Source organism: Pelecanus crispus, chromosome 19, assembly GCF_030463565.1.
Source record: "Pelecanus crispus isolate bPelCri1 chromosome 19, bPelCri1.pri, whole genome shotgun sequence".
Lineage (NCBI taxonomy): Eukaryota > Metazoa > Chordata > Aves > Pelecaniformes > Pelecanidae > Pelecanus > Pelecanus crispus.
In genome coordinates this window covers 872,729-889,725 of record NC_134661.1, presented here as the reverse complement: position 1 = coordinate 889,725, position 16,997 = coordinate 872,729, and the positions used below count along the sequence as shown (strand labels likewise).

General features: G+C 52.2%; 1 protein-coding gene across 1 annotated transcript in view; it reads left to right on the top strand.

Moving 5' to 3' along the window:
* KIRREL3 (kirre like nephrin family adhesion molecule 3) overlaps positions 1–16,997 on the top strand; it is a 135,150-nt gene that overhangs the window by 69,942 nt on the left and 48,211 nt on the right. The window contains 3 exon segments of the mRNA XM_075723397.1: positions 1,955–2,112; positions 5,830–5,980; positions 12,685–12,790. Coding sequence (XP_075579512.1) covers positions 1,955–2,112; positions 5,830–5,980; positions 12,685–12,790 — 415 coding nt within the window.

The window sequence follows — 16,997 nt, the reverse complement described above, 5'->3', positions numbered from 1 at the left end:
GAGCTGAAAAATCCCATTACTCACAGCGTTTGGCAGATGCGTATGTGACCAGCCTTGTGTGCAACCAGCACATCTGCCTCGCCTACAAATCCTGTGCCGATGCAGGCAGCCACCTTTGAATTGTCAGAGAACATAATCCCTTCCCATCTCCTGAATTCTGCCCAGCGCTGGAGGAGCCAGCGAGAAGTTTTTAAATATTTCTCGTCCAGCTAAAACGCCGGGGCAGCTCAGGAGCAGCAGCAGAGACGTACTTGGGGATTGCAGAGCCCGACTTGAGCATTCACTTTGCATGGCTCAGCCTGGTGCCAGCAGCACCGACTTGTAACAAAAGCAGCTCCACTTTGGTGGAAAATTGGCAGCTTTCCCCCAGCTGCATCCCCTCGGTAGGGATGCTGAAGGGTAGGAGGCTTTTTCCTACTGCTCCTGAGCTGGGTGCGAAGCAGTAATTTCTTCCTACACCCTTTGCTAGCACGAACTCTTCTGCTTGGGCAAGAGGGGCTGCAGTGGGGATGCTTTTCCACTGCGTCCTCCACATTTCTGCTGGCTTCCCTATGCTGCGTGGGCCTCAGGAGCTCCTGAAACAGGCCATGAGGTGGCTGGGCAATGTGTCTATCCGTAGCAAGATCTGCATTTGGTTGCCCAAAGGACCTGGTTGGGAAGAGCTAGGCTGACTGCTGTACAGACCTCTCCATCTTGAGAGCAGGTCTTGGCTAGAGCAGACCCAATCAGGGTAGCGGAGATGAAAGGTCCTCTCTGCAGGATGAGAGGGCAACCCCTCTCCCCAGCTGAATTTCCCATCTTTTACCATGCTAGGGGTGTTTAGAGATGCCAGGCTGCCGGAGCTAGTCACAAGAGGAGACCACGCTCAGGTGCCCCTCATCTCCCACTTTTCTATTTCCATCCCTCCTTGTCTCCGGTTTGAAGTGCTTCCCAAGACAAGAAAACAGAGATGCCCGGGGGCTGTGTGATACCAGCAAAGCCACATCCTGTAATGAGGATGCGGCCTCACACAGGCTGTCAGGCTGAGATGGTTTCAAAAGGAGGTTGAGATCTTAAATGTCTTCTTGACATCCCCGGCAAAATCTGCTTTCACAGAGGGAGACGCTTAAAAGACTCGCCACGGTGAGAGGGAGTCTGGCCGAATGAGAGGAGTTTCACACCCCTTTGTGCTGTGAGACAGCAGCACAGATGATGAGCAAAAGCGACAGGGAAATGAAAGCAGGGCAAGGGAGTGCTCTGGGGTTCCTCCATCCCTCCGTGCTGGAGGGCTAGCAAGGGAGCCCTCTTCACAGGCAGGCGGTCTGGAAATCACGCTCCTGATGCCCATAATAAGCTGGTTTTCCCCCCCATGAGTGCAATAGGTAACAGTCCAAACCCAGCTCCCTTGCCCTTGTCCTCCAAATCACGCTCAGCTACCTTCCAATTTGCAGTCAGAGGAATGGGGGTCAGATCAAAGCCCCTTCGAGCCCCATATCCTGTGTCCAGCAGCAGCCAGTTATAGTCGCCTGGGGAGGAATAGAACAGGGCCAGCAAGCAGGGATATTTCCTTCAAATACTCTCCATCCTCCCACAGTTTGCAGCTCAGGGACATCCTGAGCCAGAAGTGCTTCTGAGTATTTAGTAGCCCTCGGAGGTTTTCTCTACCACAGGCTTGATCCTTCGTATTACTGCAAAGCTCAGGCAGCCACCCGGCCCGTGTCCCCTCTAAAACTTCAGCCGGTTTCTGCCGCTGTACTTCAAACCCGCGGCACAGTTTTCATGCAAGCAGCAAAAGACAAGCCGGCTATAACGCAGTGAGATGGGGTTGCACGCTGCCACAGCCCCATCAAAGCCCTCTGCAGAGGTTTGAGAGGTCACAGGCTGGTCCTGGCAGCCCAGACCCCACAGGTACCTCCAGGAAGGTTGGTTTAATGCTAGCAAATGGCATTGTCTCCTCTGTGCTATTTCCTTGCAGTTCCTCCAGATGATCCTGTCATTATGGGGGGGCCCATCATCAGCCTGAGAGCAGGAGACCCCCTCAACTTGACCTGCCACGCGGACAACGCCAAGCCAGCAGCCTCCATCATCTGGATGCGGAAAGGAGAAGTCATCAACGGAGCCACCTACTCCAAGGTGAGGCAGGATGGGGCTGGGGACAAAGGCTGTGCTCTTCTCTTGCTTCAGAAAAGTGTAGCAGGCCTGACACTGCTCTTCACAGAGCCCCAAAACATCTAGGGCAGTGCCTTCAGCTCTGCGGAGCTGAGACTCGCCCAACATCATCCCGTACAGCCTTCCCGATGGAAGGGCTGGGAGGAAAACGGGAGGATGCAAGTGAGAAACTACAAACTCTCACCAAAATGGGCTCCGCTCCAAATTTGGCTGGCGCTCCATACCCTCTCACGGCTTATAACTGCCTGGCATGCCCACTTCTCCCCCCAAAATCCCACCTGGGTGTGGTGCTAATATTGTGTGCAGCAGCACACGGCCAGCAGCAGAACCTCTGGACCGAAAGGAGGTCACGGTGGCATATGTCCCCTCCTCCAACTGCAGTTTTCCATGAAGAATTGTCAGGGTTGGTTGTTGGCGTTTTTTCATTTAAGCGGAAAGCATTTATTGGGTCATAAAGGAAAACATCAAAGAGCAATCAACAGCATACTCAGAACTGGTACCCACACCTTCTCCTGTTTATAGACACCTGATAAGTGCTAAAGGTTCAGTAACGCTTGACGTTTCCAATGAAATTTTCTAAAGAACAAAATTCGAGACGTAAAATGGGTCAGTTTGCAGCCATTTGGAATGCAAGCAAATTTCAAAGTCAGGAGTCAAAGGCGTTCCTCTCCAGCTCCCGAAGGTCTTTTAATAAACATTTCACCCTCTGCTACCACCGTGAAGCCTCCACCCAGCTTCGTTCCAACAACATACCGATCCGCTTGGAAAAGCAAAGGAGCCAAAACACCCTCCGCTCCTCCTCCCCGTCGCTCGGCAGAGCACGCCGATACCTCAGCCGAAGCCGAGCCGCTTCCGCGTAGCTGATGGATGCGAACAGAGGGGGGAATTGCCCCATCTCCCTGTGCGCAATGCAAGAGGCAGCACTAATTAAAGCCAGAGAGCGCTGACCTCTCCCTCTCTCAAATCAAGTGGAATTAATTAAAAGCCAGGCCATTGACATGCAGTTGTTTATAACTTATTTTGTTCAACCCAAGCCTTCCTCTCCACTGCTCAGACCGGGCCCTGGGGAGCCAACATTTAAGCCCTTTCCCTTTCAGACCCAGAAGTAATGGGTATCAGAGAAGAAAGTATGCATCTCCTTTATTTTTTGCTTTAAAATATTTCCAACAAAAAAAAATTCTTCTGAAGCAAAGCTTTCAGGCTGCAGCTCCATCTCGCATGCAGTAGAGAGATTTCTGTGGCATTTTAAGCAGCTGTCAGGGATGGTCTGAAGGGGAGTCCTGTTCTGCATGGGGGAAGCATCTTCCCTTTTTCCTAGGGTCAGGGGGATGGAATTGACTGATTTGGTGATGTTGAACCTCAGTTTCTCCTGACTTCATGGAGATTTTCACAAGGCCCTTCCACAAATGCTTCCCTGCCACAAGCAGGGAAGAGCAATACTCCGGGGCCAGGCGTGCACAGGGGCAGTCAGCCAGCACCAGCTGCGTCAGAGCTTGTCACCTCCAGCACCACAGAACCCACACATGCCTGAGAAACCCTAATTTGACCATTTTTGTGATTGTCTTAACCTTGGGAAACATTAAAAAAAGGAAAACACCCTTCAGAAAAACTAATGGCCAGTTTTAGCCATTTTTTGAATGGGAGGTTTTGATTTTGGGGGGGTCTGAGAAACCTTTCCCTTTTGAGACCCCCTTTAAGATCATTCCTCCATTTCCCTCCTTCTGCTTTTCCAGTAAAACTAAAACCCAACTCATATTTCATGCGCTCCAGATATTCCAGTCAACCAAGAAGAAACACTGTTCAGGTTACCGATTGCCTGAAACCATTTCTACTGAGTGATAATTTCTTTGTTTCTCTGAATTTCCAATCCGCCAACTGATTAATATGCAGCCCCCCTGCAGTCACAGCCAGGCAGTACAGAAGAGCTATAGCTGACTGAAAATCCTCATATTTACCCCAATCCCTATTGAAGGGGACAGGGAACAGTTCCTGTAGCCATATTATAGGATGCTGCGGGGTTCAGAGGCTAACCCAGAGCTCAGGGACACTGCCAGGGGAAGGTCCTGCAACAGGTTGAGGGTTCACCACATCCTCAACACCAAAAACAGGGCTGTTCCTCAAGGGAAGGGCACACAGGGCAACAAGAAAGCAAGCACAGGGCAGTACCCTTACCACCAAGGGCACAGCACCAGAGGAGCAGAGCAGGTTTGGTGGCTGTAGCAGGGTCAACCACAGCAATCTCCAGAAAGTCCATAGTGATGAAGCATCTCTGAGCTCAAGCCAAAAAATCCAGTCTACCTCAGAGCCTGAGCTTAAATACAGCTCCTGGGCCTATGGGTGAAGAGCTCTTGGGTAGAGGCCCCAGATGAGGTTCGTCAGGGAAATTAAGGGCTGTTGGTGCACTCAGGCCCTGAAGGTCATGAGCTAATAGGTCTTGGTCCTGCTTCTCCCCAGCTTCTGGGCCAATTGTCGTGACAATTTCTCAGCGCCGTTCCTTGTCTAGTGCCTGACAAGAGACACAAACCTATATGCATGGATGCTGCATCACGATGAGCCCAGGTGGTGAAAACATTAGTCTTGCTGCCATATGTTCATAATTCAATAAAGCACTTGGCTTACATTGTGAGGAGGCAACTTGAAGGGTACAGACTGAGAGAGAAAAGCTGCCTGGCAGGGTCCAAAATACGTAGTTATGGGGTGGGTGTATCCGTGGGCATTTACCACTGTTATCAACAGCTGGGAAAAGCTGTGTTTCTGGCATTTCTGGTCCCTGGAGGACGTTGATAAACTGGAGAGAGGTCAGAGGGAAGCCCAGAGAATGATTAAAAGATTGAAAACCATGCAACATCTTGAGACCCTCCGAGGGCTCTGATCGGTTTAGTTTACCAAAGACAGGGCTACGGGGTGATGCGACCATGGTCTGTAAGAACTTTCAGGAGGATTAGGAGTTTGATAAGGGCGGGCTCCTGGGGCTCGCCGATAAAAGCATGGCAGGGCACCATGGTGGGAAGTCAAAGTCAGGTAAGTCCGGGGAAAAAACAAGGTGCCAAGGCTGAGCAGAGAGAGCTGGTTAACTGCTGTACCAGGCTCGAGGTTTTGGATCTCCGGCATCCTCAGGTGTCCGTTAAGGTGATCACCAGCACGAGGCAAGCCAGAGTGGTGATGATTTACCATGGGCTGGACCGCTGCACGGCAGCCAGGCACCCATGGCCAGGATAAGTCCCATGCTGCTGGCAGCCAGCATCACCGCTCATCGCTGTGTAAAGTGGCCCAGGCAGCTTTTTGCTCTCAGCTGGTGTAGGTGCAGAAGGTGACAGCAGGTTCCCTGTTGCCCTGTCTGGCCCCAAGCTCCATTTTTCCTGGGACGGTGGGTGACACGTATCTTGCTGGAGCAGTGATTCCCAGGTCTAAGGCACAGCAGGGCTGGAGGGAAGCAGATGGGCGTTAAGTGCCCAGTTCCCAGGGAAGTGCGGTGAAATTTGTCTATGCTGTTCCCCTAAGGTTTCTTGGCAGATTCCAGCCAGAGGAACTGTTATTGCAGAGAGCGCTGCTTGGCTGAGAAACTCGTATGAGCGAGGGCTGGCTGTGTGCGTGTAGAGCCTGGCGCGACTCTTGGCCGGGGGAAGGGGCCCCTCTCCCATAGGAAACTGCATTTGCTCATCTCTGTTTCTCTCCCCACAGACGCTCCTCCGTGACGGCAAGAGGGAGAGTATCATGAGCACCCTTTTCATCGCCCCCTCTGACATTGAGAACGGGGAGAGCATCGTCTGCCGCGCCACCAACAAAGCCATTCCCAGCGGGAAGGAGACCTCCGTCACCATTGATATCCAGCGTGAGTACGCGGCCGACTGAGCAACCTCTGGGTGCTGTGTGATCCCAGCCTCCCTGCTCCCTCCATCACTGCCCCAGGGCTGCCCGCACAGGAGTGGGATGCTGGGATTTGGGGATTTCCCATTACTGGGATTTACGGGTGCATTGATACGGTGAAGGCAAAGACAAGAGATCTCATGTGCCCCAAGCTCCCTGGGACACCAGACGGACACGAACACCCACGGGGAGAGGCTGCTTCCCAGCTTTTGTGTCTTGTGTCCGTGGTTTTGAGCAAAAGCAGCACCGGCTGCCATGCTCTGGCTGGCCAGTGGGCATTGCATGTGGACGGACTGTGTGCCCTGATCCAGGCCTCTGGGGTCTGTGGAGCAGGGATGTATCCCAAATGTCTTTAGCATTAAGATTTCTGGTACAAAAAAGCACGTTTCCAGTCTTACAAGCTGTTCAACAGTAAGTTTTTTGTATCCTTCTCCACTGAGGTAACATGTTAGACACCTAATCGGTGGGAAGTCTCCCTCCCATGAAATACAGCTCGTCTCAATCACCATCCGATGGGGACGGGTGTGTGTCGAGAGCCATATCATTTACCCTTTACTGTAAACCCATGAAGCAAAATCTTCCTCAAAAATTCACGTTTCGCAGATCTCTTCCCTCCTCCCCTGCAATAGCTGTTGCTCTCGGGCTCCTCCTGACCTCCCTCCAGCCGGGCTTCATTTGCACACATGATTCCTGCAGCTGTATTTACCAACAATTTGCAAATGCAGGGTGTTCAATATTAGCATGCCAGCTGCTTTCCAGAGTCCAATTAAAACTGGCTGAACAAACTCAAGCACAGCAGAAAATTCACCATTTAAGACTTCCAGCTTTTGCTGCCGGAAGATTAACAGGCTCTTGGGTCACTGGATAGCATGTCCTGACAGAACCGGCCAGATAAAATGAGATAATAGCATGGGTTATTTCACAGGCGGCAAACAGTTACAATAGCTGGAGACGCACACGCATTCTCACAAACAACGCAGAGCCGGAGACATCATTACGCTGTGCTGTACAGTGCGGGGCAGGAGACGTGAGCTGAATCCCTGAGCCTGAAGGAATCTGCTTTGAAAAGGGAAAGACCCAATAAAGAACACCAATTTCCACCCTGAGCTACTAAACACTCCATGCTGGGAAAGTAATAATAATAATATCCTATCCAGCTATTAAAAGTATGTTGTTCTTAATGGGCTCTAATGAGGATATCCATTTCCCAGTGCTGGATGGGTGATGGAGGGATAGAAAAATACCAAGATGGATTAACCAGCCCGCGGTGGGGTGGGTTTCGTCCCGGATGCAAGAGCCTGCTCTTGCTGCTGCCAGTCCGATAGGTTTCACTCCCAACCTGCTAGGCAACTGGCTGCTTTCACTTTGTGAAGAGCTAAAAGTATTTTTCTGAAGCAAAAATTATCTGCGCCACTCGTTTCTCCTGGGGAACTGTCCTGGGTGAGGCTGGCTGCAGAGGCAAGGTGGGCTGCATGCCCTTCTGCACCACCCCGGCGATGAAAGGAGGTGCTTCCCGTGGGTCTTCTTCCAACAGCTGGCAGAGAAACAGCACCTTGATGGAAAAAAAGAAGTGGTTTCTGCAAGGATAAGGAGGTAGGCAGCAGGTTTTGGCTGGTGGGCTTTCCCCGGCCCGGCGCAACCTGCTGCATTTTGCCATGGATCCTGCACATCTCTGCCTCCACTGTTCACACCCCAGCAAACGCTGCCCGGCTGCACGGTTTGAAAGAGACGGCCTTGCAAAACAACCCCAGGGAACCAAAAAGAATCCCTCCCAAGAAACAGCAACCTGGTAAATCATAAATCATAGAATCATGGAATGCTTTGGGTGGGAAGGGCCCTTCAGAGCCCACCCAGCCCCACCCTGCAGTGCCAGGGACAGCTTTAACCAGCCCAGGGTGCTCAGAGCCCCGGCCAGCCTGGCCTGGGATGTTCCCAGGGATGGGGCCTCCACCACCTCTCTGGGCAACCTGTGCCAGTGCCTCACCGCCCTCACTGTAAAACATTTCTCCCTTATACCCAGTCTAAATCTATTCTTCTTCAGTTTAAAACCATTACTCCTTGTCCTGTCCCAACAGGCCTTGCTAAAAAGCTTGTCCCCCCCTTTCCTTGAAGGACTGAAAGTCCACACTAAAGTCTCCCCGCAGCCCCCTCCTCTCCAGGCTGAGCACCCCCAGCTCCCCCAGCCTGGCCCCGCAGCAGAGGGGCTCCAGCCCTCAGGGCATTTCTGTGGCCCTCTCTGGCCCCGCTCCAGCAGCTCCGTGTCCTTGTGCTGAGGCCCGGAGCTGGGCGCAGGGCTGCAGGGGGGTCTGCCCAGAGCGGGGCAGAGGGGCAGAATCCCCTCCCTTGACCTGCTGCCCATTCTTTTGATGCAGCCCAGGATGGGGTTGGCTTTCTGGGCTGCCAGCGCACATTGCCGGCTCGTGTCCAGCTTTTCATCCCCCAGCACGCCCAAGTCCTTCTCCGCAGGGCTGCTCTCCATCCCTCCATCCCCCAGCCTGTGCTGATACCGGGGGTTGCCCCGTCCCAGGTGCAGGACCTTGCCCTTGGCCTTGTTGCACCTCATGAGGCTCACACAGCCCCACCTCCCCAGCTTGGCCAGGTCCCTTTGGATGCCATCTCATCCTCCTGGCATGTCAGCCGCACCCCTCAGCTTGGTGTCATCTGCAACCTTGCTGAGGGTGCATCACTCCTCCTGCTTTCATTTTCTTTTGCAACTCAGAAGAGCATCAAAAGTGCTTGTGCTCAGCAAAGAAACGCCAGGGTGGGGGTTAATTGCTACGCAGGGTGTATGCGCGTGCTGGGAGAGAATATCCTCTCTCAGCTGATGCAAAGTTGAAGTTTGGCTCCCATCAATCTCATGCAGGCACTGCCTGACCGTCTTAGCAGCAAAGAAATAGCTGAGTCATAAACCCCTCCCCTTCCAAAAAAAAAGAAAAGCGGGGGGGGGGGGGGGGAGGGGAGGAAACTGAAGGAAAAAAAAAAAACAAACCCAGAGCAGGGTCTGTAATGGAAACACTAAGCGTCTCCAGCTGGAACATCTGTTCAATGTGATTTCCGTTCCACCAGCCACATCAAAGTCAGCCTCCTGTGAGTTATGTGCTGAACATCACAAGTGGGATTAAAATCATGTTTAATAGTTTGATATGCCATAAACTATTTATACTGCCAGAGCCCGGTAGCTCTGTGGCAATGCGCATCCAGCATGCCGGGATGGGGAGGAGCAGGGTTATTGCTTATCCAAAGCCATTTGCTCCAAGCTTCTGCACGCACATGTGCAGTTGCTCATTTTTACACCTTTTTTTTTTTGGTCATGGCAAGAAGGGTTTTGACTGCATCTGTAGTTGTGCAGGAGGTGGGAGTAGGAGAAAGAAAGTGGAGGGTCTGTGGACCAGGGTGATGAGCAAACCGAGGGCCACGTCGCCGCGGTGGAGGGTCTCCTGCTGTGTTTATCCTTGTAGTGCTGGAGTATTTTATTCCCTTTTGTGCTTCCCACTGGGGAGTGTGAAAGCCCAGAGCTGTAGAGGCGTCTTAGCCTGCTTCCAGCCCCTCATTCCTGCTCGTTTGGCCCACAGGCTGCTTTTGGATTCAGGGTAGAGGTTTGGAAGGGCTTGTTGGGGGGGTCTGGAGGGGAGAGGAGCATGGAGCGGGGTCTGCCCGTGCCCAGGAGACAGCAGTGCAAGAGCCAGCACGGTGCCTGCCACCCGCAGAGCTCAGCCCGTGACCCCAGCGATCACTTCCCAGGTGCTAATTTCAAATAACAGGAGCGGAGGGGTTTGCTCAGGTGCCTCGCTGGCTGCACGGCTGGTGCGGAGCGATGCCGGTCCCCCGGTGCGAGCGTGCTCGCAGGGATACGCTGTGCCTGGGTGTGCGAGCATTTGCATGCACGCTCTCCTCCCGGCTGCCTGTAGGCTAGCTCTATCTGATTCCATCATTCAAATTAATTACAAGAAGTCAGGCAGGAATTATAATTGTAACCGAGTGGAATTACATTCTGATGAGTTACAATTTGTCTCTTCTTTTTTAATTTTCCCCCCCCTGTCTTTAAAATACCGCAAAACACACTCGCATACACAAACCCACACTATCCGCGGCACCCGCTGCCTCGCGGGGAAGCTCCCGCAATAATAGAAAGCCCAATCCCATTTGCGAAAGGCAAGATCAAAGACTTTAATTCATTTCTTCTGCTCTTTCTTTTTTTTTTTTTAATCTCTTTTTTTTTTTTTTTTTTTTTTATTTTGAGTGCAGGAGGGAGCCGGGCTCATTTTAATACAAAGAGGCTCCTCTGTAAATCGTAGGCACAGCTACTAAACCATCAAACAATGGGGAAGCTACTAAGGAGAAGTGTGATTCATACTTAACAAAAGAAGGTGATTAGCTGTTGTTGTATAACAATAGGGAAGTGTCAGGATGCCTGCAAATGAATTAGGAGCCCACCATATATCTCTGGGCTGTTACGTTGGGGAAGCTCATTTATATTCCCAACTGCGCCCATCTTTATTGTCATTTGAATTGCACATTTTAAAATGAGATTAGGGTAAATTGAAAATACCTATAATTTCCCCGTCATAATTTCCCATCAGGAAGGCAGGTGGCTTTGCTCACAACAAAGCGGGGCTCTGGCTGGTGAAATATCGGGGGGCCTAATGAGGTGGGGACCCTGCGGAGGAGGAGGCACGGCAGCACGCTGCCGGCCCGCTGCCTTGCCCTCTCCCGTCTCACCCAGGCTGCCACCCCGCCAAGGTCTCTGCCGAGGCCACCTCAGAGACTCTGGCTTCGTCCCCAGCCAGTGGCCTCGCTGCAAGGGGCAACCCATCCCAACCCAACCCATCCCCAACCCATCCCACGCCGGGAGACGGGCTGGAATAACGCAGGGTGGCTTTGGATGCTGCCCTGCTCTCTCAGCGCACGGGCAGACTTTCTGCTTTCCTCTCCTCTCCCGCAGCTCGGCCAGCGCCAACCCTTCCCGTGCCTTTGCGGACCGCGTCGCTTTTTCCTCCTCATACACGTGAAGTTTCACCCGTTGGCATTAGCTGTGCGAAGCGGTACCCAGCAGAGAGGTGGCAGGCAAGCTGTTCTCGCATCCATGGGCCAGGTTAGAGCCCGTACCCTCGAGCAAAGGCATTGAGCGGTTTCCAGAGAGCTAGGTCTCTCCAGCGGGACCCTGATTTGTGGGTGCTGGAGGAAGCTGGTGGAGGGAGAAGCCAGCAGGGAAGCTTTCATCTCTATTAAGCCCAATGGCACTCCTTGAGCTTGCGTTAGAGCCATGGCTTCACAGCGTCCGAGCAGTAAGTTGAGCATCATGGAATCATTTCAGTTGGAAAAGACCTTTAAGATCATCAAGTCCAATCGTTAAGCTAGCAAAGTCCACCACTAAACCAGGTCCCTAAGGCACTAAACCATGTCCCTCGTGCCACCTCCAGCCCTGCGACGCTGACCCCCTCCTCCCGCGCTGGGTTCCAGGGTGCCCACCCACGCATGATGCTAAGGGAGGTGCCCTGGGCTGGTGGGTACCAACCAGCTTCGCTTCCCTCAGGTCGGCAGGGCTGTCCCCCAGCCCCAGCTGCTTGGGCGTTGAGCGGGAGGGCAGCTGCTCAGCTGCGGCCTTTCCCCGTGCTCCAGCTGGGAAGGGTGTTGCTGAGGTATTTTAGGAAGAGGAGAGAGGCAGCCGGTAGAGGTGAACACATAGCACATCCTATTTGCTACTCTCCCCTTAACTGGTTTAGTGGTGGACTTGGTAGTGTGAGGTTAATGGTTGGACTGGATGATCTTCGAGGTCTTTTCCAACCTAAACGATTCGATGATTCTATGATTTTAGGAGGTATTTTTGCATATGCTGCATCAGACTCCCACGCTAAAGCCAGGAGAGCCCCTTCCCCAGACCGATGAGCTGGCCTCTGCTCCACTCCGCAGCCACAACGCAGTCTCTAACAGGTTCTTCAGGCACTTAGAAAAACTCTCCACGAGGCCATTTCTTTCTGCTCTTTCCCTCAAATAAGGTCCCATCCTTAAAACCTAAAGCTGGAGGGCTAACACTGCCTCTCAGACATCATTACAAAGTAAAACAACTCTGGATATTCTTATTCCCCATGTAAACATCGCACCCTTTTGTCTTCTCGCTTGCTTTCATCCATTCTCTCCTAAATTTTGTTTGCCACTAAAGCATTTAGATGCTTATCATGTAAAAAGGAGAAAAGAAACCGAGCACCGGAAGAACCGAGAGGCCTGTGACACCAATAAGGACTTGGCAGATGATTAAGCTGATGAAAGAGCAGAAATGCCACTTTCAAGTTAACGGATAGACAAAAGATCATCATTACCCAGCGAGATATTAAATGGGAGCTTTTCAAAGGAGGCAAGTTTATTTCCTTAAACGGGAATCAGAGCCGGCGTTAACGTTTTTTAAGTGAAATGCTGCATCGAATGGTGTGCGTGGCTCCCCTCTGTCTTATTTTCTGAAGCCCTCCAAGACAAGAGCGGTGTGCATGACATGAGCCTGTCTTACAAAGCTCTAAGCATTCTATCACAGCATCAATGTGTCTTAGGGCTTTTGCCATGTTTTCTTACGACCAAATTTTGCTTTCCAGACTCAGAAGCCTGGCAGGCAGCGGGCAAGGGGATGCCGTGCCACGTTTTTCAGACACTCATGGGCTTGTCACTGTCTCTTTGCAGATCCACCCCTGGTGAACCTGTCCGTGGAGCCGCAGCCGGTCCTAGAGGATAACACTGTCAAGTTCCACTGCTCCGCCAAGGCCAACCCTGCCGTCACCCAGTACAGGTAAGGCGGCTGCCGCACTTGCTGCCACCGCACATCTCGCTCCAGCCCTCCGCTGAGAGCTTCTCAGGTTCTCCACTGTGCAAAGTTATTTCCTTCAGGTGACTCCAGAGCACTCAGCAGCTCTGGCTGCGCTTTCTGGTGGCTATTCCACTTGCTGCCATGTTTGTTAGCACTGCTCAGTGCTTCTTCTAGCTCATCCCCATGGCTTCTGCTGTCCTCTGGCCAGGGATGCAATGGCTGGAGCCAGACACAACCCCTGATCCCCGTGGAGCAGCAGAGACCTGCTGTGGCACCGGTCCTCTTCCCAGCATCCCTGCTCCGATGGCTCCCCAACGCCGCTCTTACCTTGATGATCATGTTACACATTGAGAGGCTTCAACTGCCTCCGCCTTAGGCCGTCTGCTACGTTTTGCTGCATGCAGCAAGTCCTCGGTCAGATTCACTGCTGCTTTGGAGTAGATTAAGAGGCCTGGCACCGAGCTGGCGGAGCCATCTGTTTGGGGACATAACGAGCAAAGCGCGCCGAGTGAAAAGTCTATTATGGGAAAATTCCTTTTGTGGTGGTTTTTCTTTTTTTTTTTGCATACTCTTTTATGATTTGAACAATGCAACTCCATTGCCGGCTCCATGTAACCCTTAAGCAACTGCCGTAAGCCTCTCTAACCCCAGCAGCGTGGAGCAGAGCTCGGAAGAGGTCAGATCAGAGGTGCCTGGGCTGGAGACATGAGGGGGGCATAAGGGATGGGCTCTCCTTGAGTGGGATGTTCTCCTTGAGGTTGTCACCACTAGCTGGGGTCTTCAGCACCCTTCTGCCCACCATGGTGATCTCGGAGCAGGGCACGTGCTGTTGAGGGGCTGTTTGGCATTGATGAGGGCATTGCAAGGGGAGAATTGCAATTGCAGGAGGAGAAAATGCATCGCTTGCAACTGCAGTAGGTCTGGGCTGAAGGCATGGGGCTCCCTGCCTGCACCCCTACACTGAGGCAGTCCCGAGCCTCCCTCGGTCAGCACTCATCAGGATACCACAGGGATTGACGAGCGGGACTCCAACCACAGCCGTATCCTGCGGCGCCGAGGCTCGTTGCTCATCGTGTTGCGTTCAGTCGCTCTTGTTCACTGCAGAAGGTGAGCAGATGGCTCTGCTGTGGGCTCTTGGGTATGGGTATGAGGGCTGCTAACATTAGAAAACACCCCTTCTCTCAAAGGTTTTTCGCTCTAAGCAGACAAAAACACGGGTATGGGAAGCAGGGTGGGTTGTCGTCACACTTTGGGGGAAGAGAGCATCATGCTCAGCCTCTTGGCTCCAGCTCCTGGGCAGGAGGGCCCGTGTCTGAGCGTTTCACAGCAACCAGGTACCTCCCCTTCCCAACCACTGCGATCAGCCTCTCATCGCTCCTGCCTTGAAGTTAGGAGCGTGCACACGCAGGCAGGCAAGCAGTTCTGGTTTTGCAACAGCGTCAGTTGATAATAACAGAGGAGGCACCTCCGGGGACAGGTTACCATGACCCGCCTCCTGTTAGGCTCGTACAGCTTAATTAGTACAATCGAGTTTGCTGGTAGGAACGATTCCTTCTGGCTGGATATCTGCTATCAGCACAACAAAGCAATAATTGCATTCCTAGTTACACAGAAGAGTTATTAATTTGAGAAGTCAATTAATGTCAAAGATACAAATAGCCCTGTTTTCATATTTACAGTTAGGAGGAGAACGAAGTACGTGACAATCTGGGGAAGGATCTGGGCGAACGTCCCACGTGGGGTCTTACGCCGTGATTGATTCTGGTACAGGCGAAGGCAAAACAACCGTCTTTGGCCAAAGAACCAGATGGCGGCCAGAGCCTGGCAAAATTTCTGCTCCGAAGACAGGGCATCCAGCCTGATCCTCAGCGATAGGGGCTTTCACATCACCCCTGAACCCCCACTGGCCTCATCCTCCGTACAGCGGAGCAGCCTTGAAGGCTCCCATCTGGGTTTTCTCCTTCCTCTTGGGTGTTTCCACCCTCTGGGTACGTGGCTTTCCCTGGCCAAAACAATGCTGGATTATTTTTCTGCACCCAATAGCAGATGGACCCGCCACACTTCTCCCGTCTTTGGTGCCGTCTCGTTAGCGTGGAGTTTTTGCTGTCCCCTGTAGCGGCCAGCGCCGCCTGCAGCCCTCTTCTTTCCTCCTCGCCCATCCCAAAGCCACGCGTCTTGTCACCCTTCCTGTTGCCTGAGCACTGGGATTTCTGCTTTGCTGCAAAGTGCTTCGTGACTTGTTTCATGATGGACTTTCCTGTCAAAACTAATTGCACCTTTTTTTCAGGTTGTGCTTTCTCATAAAAGGGATTTTTTTGGGAAAAAAACCCACAAGGCATGAAAAATTCAAGCATTTTGGGTTTCTCATTTCTTAAGTTCCCTTAACATGTTAATATCACACAAGGCTTTTTCCCTACCACTGTGACAAGCAAACGGGATTCAGCAGTGCTCGGCGGTGCTTCCTTCTGCTTAATGGCTCTGATGGATTGGGGGGCAATTCATTTCCCTTCCAAAAGATCCAGAAGTTCTTCACTAACTATGTAAAGGCAGAAGATGTTTTGGCACCGAAGCTTGGAGTCCTCCAGAGCGGGGCGTCCAAGCCAGGAGCCCCCTGCACCTCGCCACTGACTGGGAGGGAAGGTGGGTGGAGGGGTGGGACGTGTAAAGCCCCAGGACTTGAGATACTTGGAGGGGTGAAAAGGCAGAACGTGAGCTGGGTGTCACCCCAGGGCCACTCAAGACCCCATCACTGGTGAAAATGAACTTATTCTGCCTTAAAAACAAACAATAGAGAGGATGTGTGATTTTTTTTTTTCTCCCCGGGGAGAGAACCACTCTAATATATCTCCTATGGCTTCCCTCATCCTCAGGTAGAGATACCACATCTTGGTCTTCAGCCGACATTTATTTTTAATTCCTCCCAATATGTTTGTCCGTAAACAGCTCTGAACACAAAGGAAAAAAGTCTAACCAACGTAAATCCCCTTTTCTGGACATAAATCCACAGCCAGCTCTGCAGGGCAATCCCTGCTTCGAATACACGAGCAAGCCGTCACCTGGCTTGAATTTGCAAGGGGCGATAAGTTTTGTGTCAGGTTTGCACCCCAGGTTTTTCTGGCTGGGGAAAGCAAGCGAGGTCGAGCATCTCACCTAAAGGCTTCACCCAAAGATGCTCGGCTGGGAAGCATCCATGAACCGTGCTGCTCATCAGCAACAAGCCACTAAGCCAATCCCGGGGTTTTAAGCACAGACCCCTCACTTTCTTTGTGAGGGTGGCAAGAGAAAAGAAGCAAAATTCAACAAAATTTCCCAGGAGACAAAAATCTCCTTCTGCCCCCACCCTATAGACACTATAGCTTTGATGAAATGATGAAATCAAGGCAGCTGTTTTTTCCTTAAGAGGTTTGCTTTGTGCTCTCATATAATACATCACATATGTGTGATTTTTAACGCAAGGAAAACCCAGTTAGAAGGGAGACCTCGGAGCAATCTGCTCCCAGAGCCAGAGTGGAAAGTTACAGCCTGCGCCGCATCTCCTCTTCTGGGGCGGGCGGATTTAATGACATTTTGTCAGAATTGACAGGTTTCCGCAAAACGTTTGGCCTCCATGGCATTTTCTAACCGGAGGAAAAAGCCACAACCCCCCTCTGCCCTAAAATTTGCTGACATCTCGTGGTGTCGGGGGCTGGCTGGGGCAGGGGGGTCCATTGCTGGAGACCTAGTTCCTCTGCCCCTTTTCTTAGCTGAGGACACCCTGCAGCTGGAGCTGGAGCTGAAATCCCAATCCTCCTCCCTCGCTGGCAGCCACAGTTCCTTGACGAGACGCGTATTTTTCCCCGGGGGGTTTGTTCGCCTGTGATGTCACCTGGGCTGTCACTCGCTTTTGGACACAGGACAGGCCAGTGTCACCCACAGCAAGCGGGGGGAGTTGGGCAGAGGGCTGGCGAGGTGTCACAGTGAGGCATGAGTGGGGTTTTTTTGGCATAGGTAGGGATGAATTAACCCTGGCAGCAGGGGTGTTGCTCATTTGCATGTTTTCCCTCTCACCATGTAGAGCAATCTTTGCACAGACATATCCTATGGCCTCTATAGGGTCTTGTACTCCATCTGGCCCGGGTTTATCCCATCTCTGCCTGGGAGCATGTTCCCTTTGCAGCTAAAGAGCAGCTCAGCCCACCGAAACGCCACT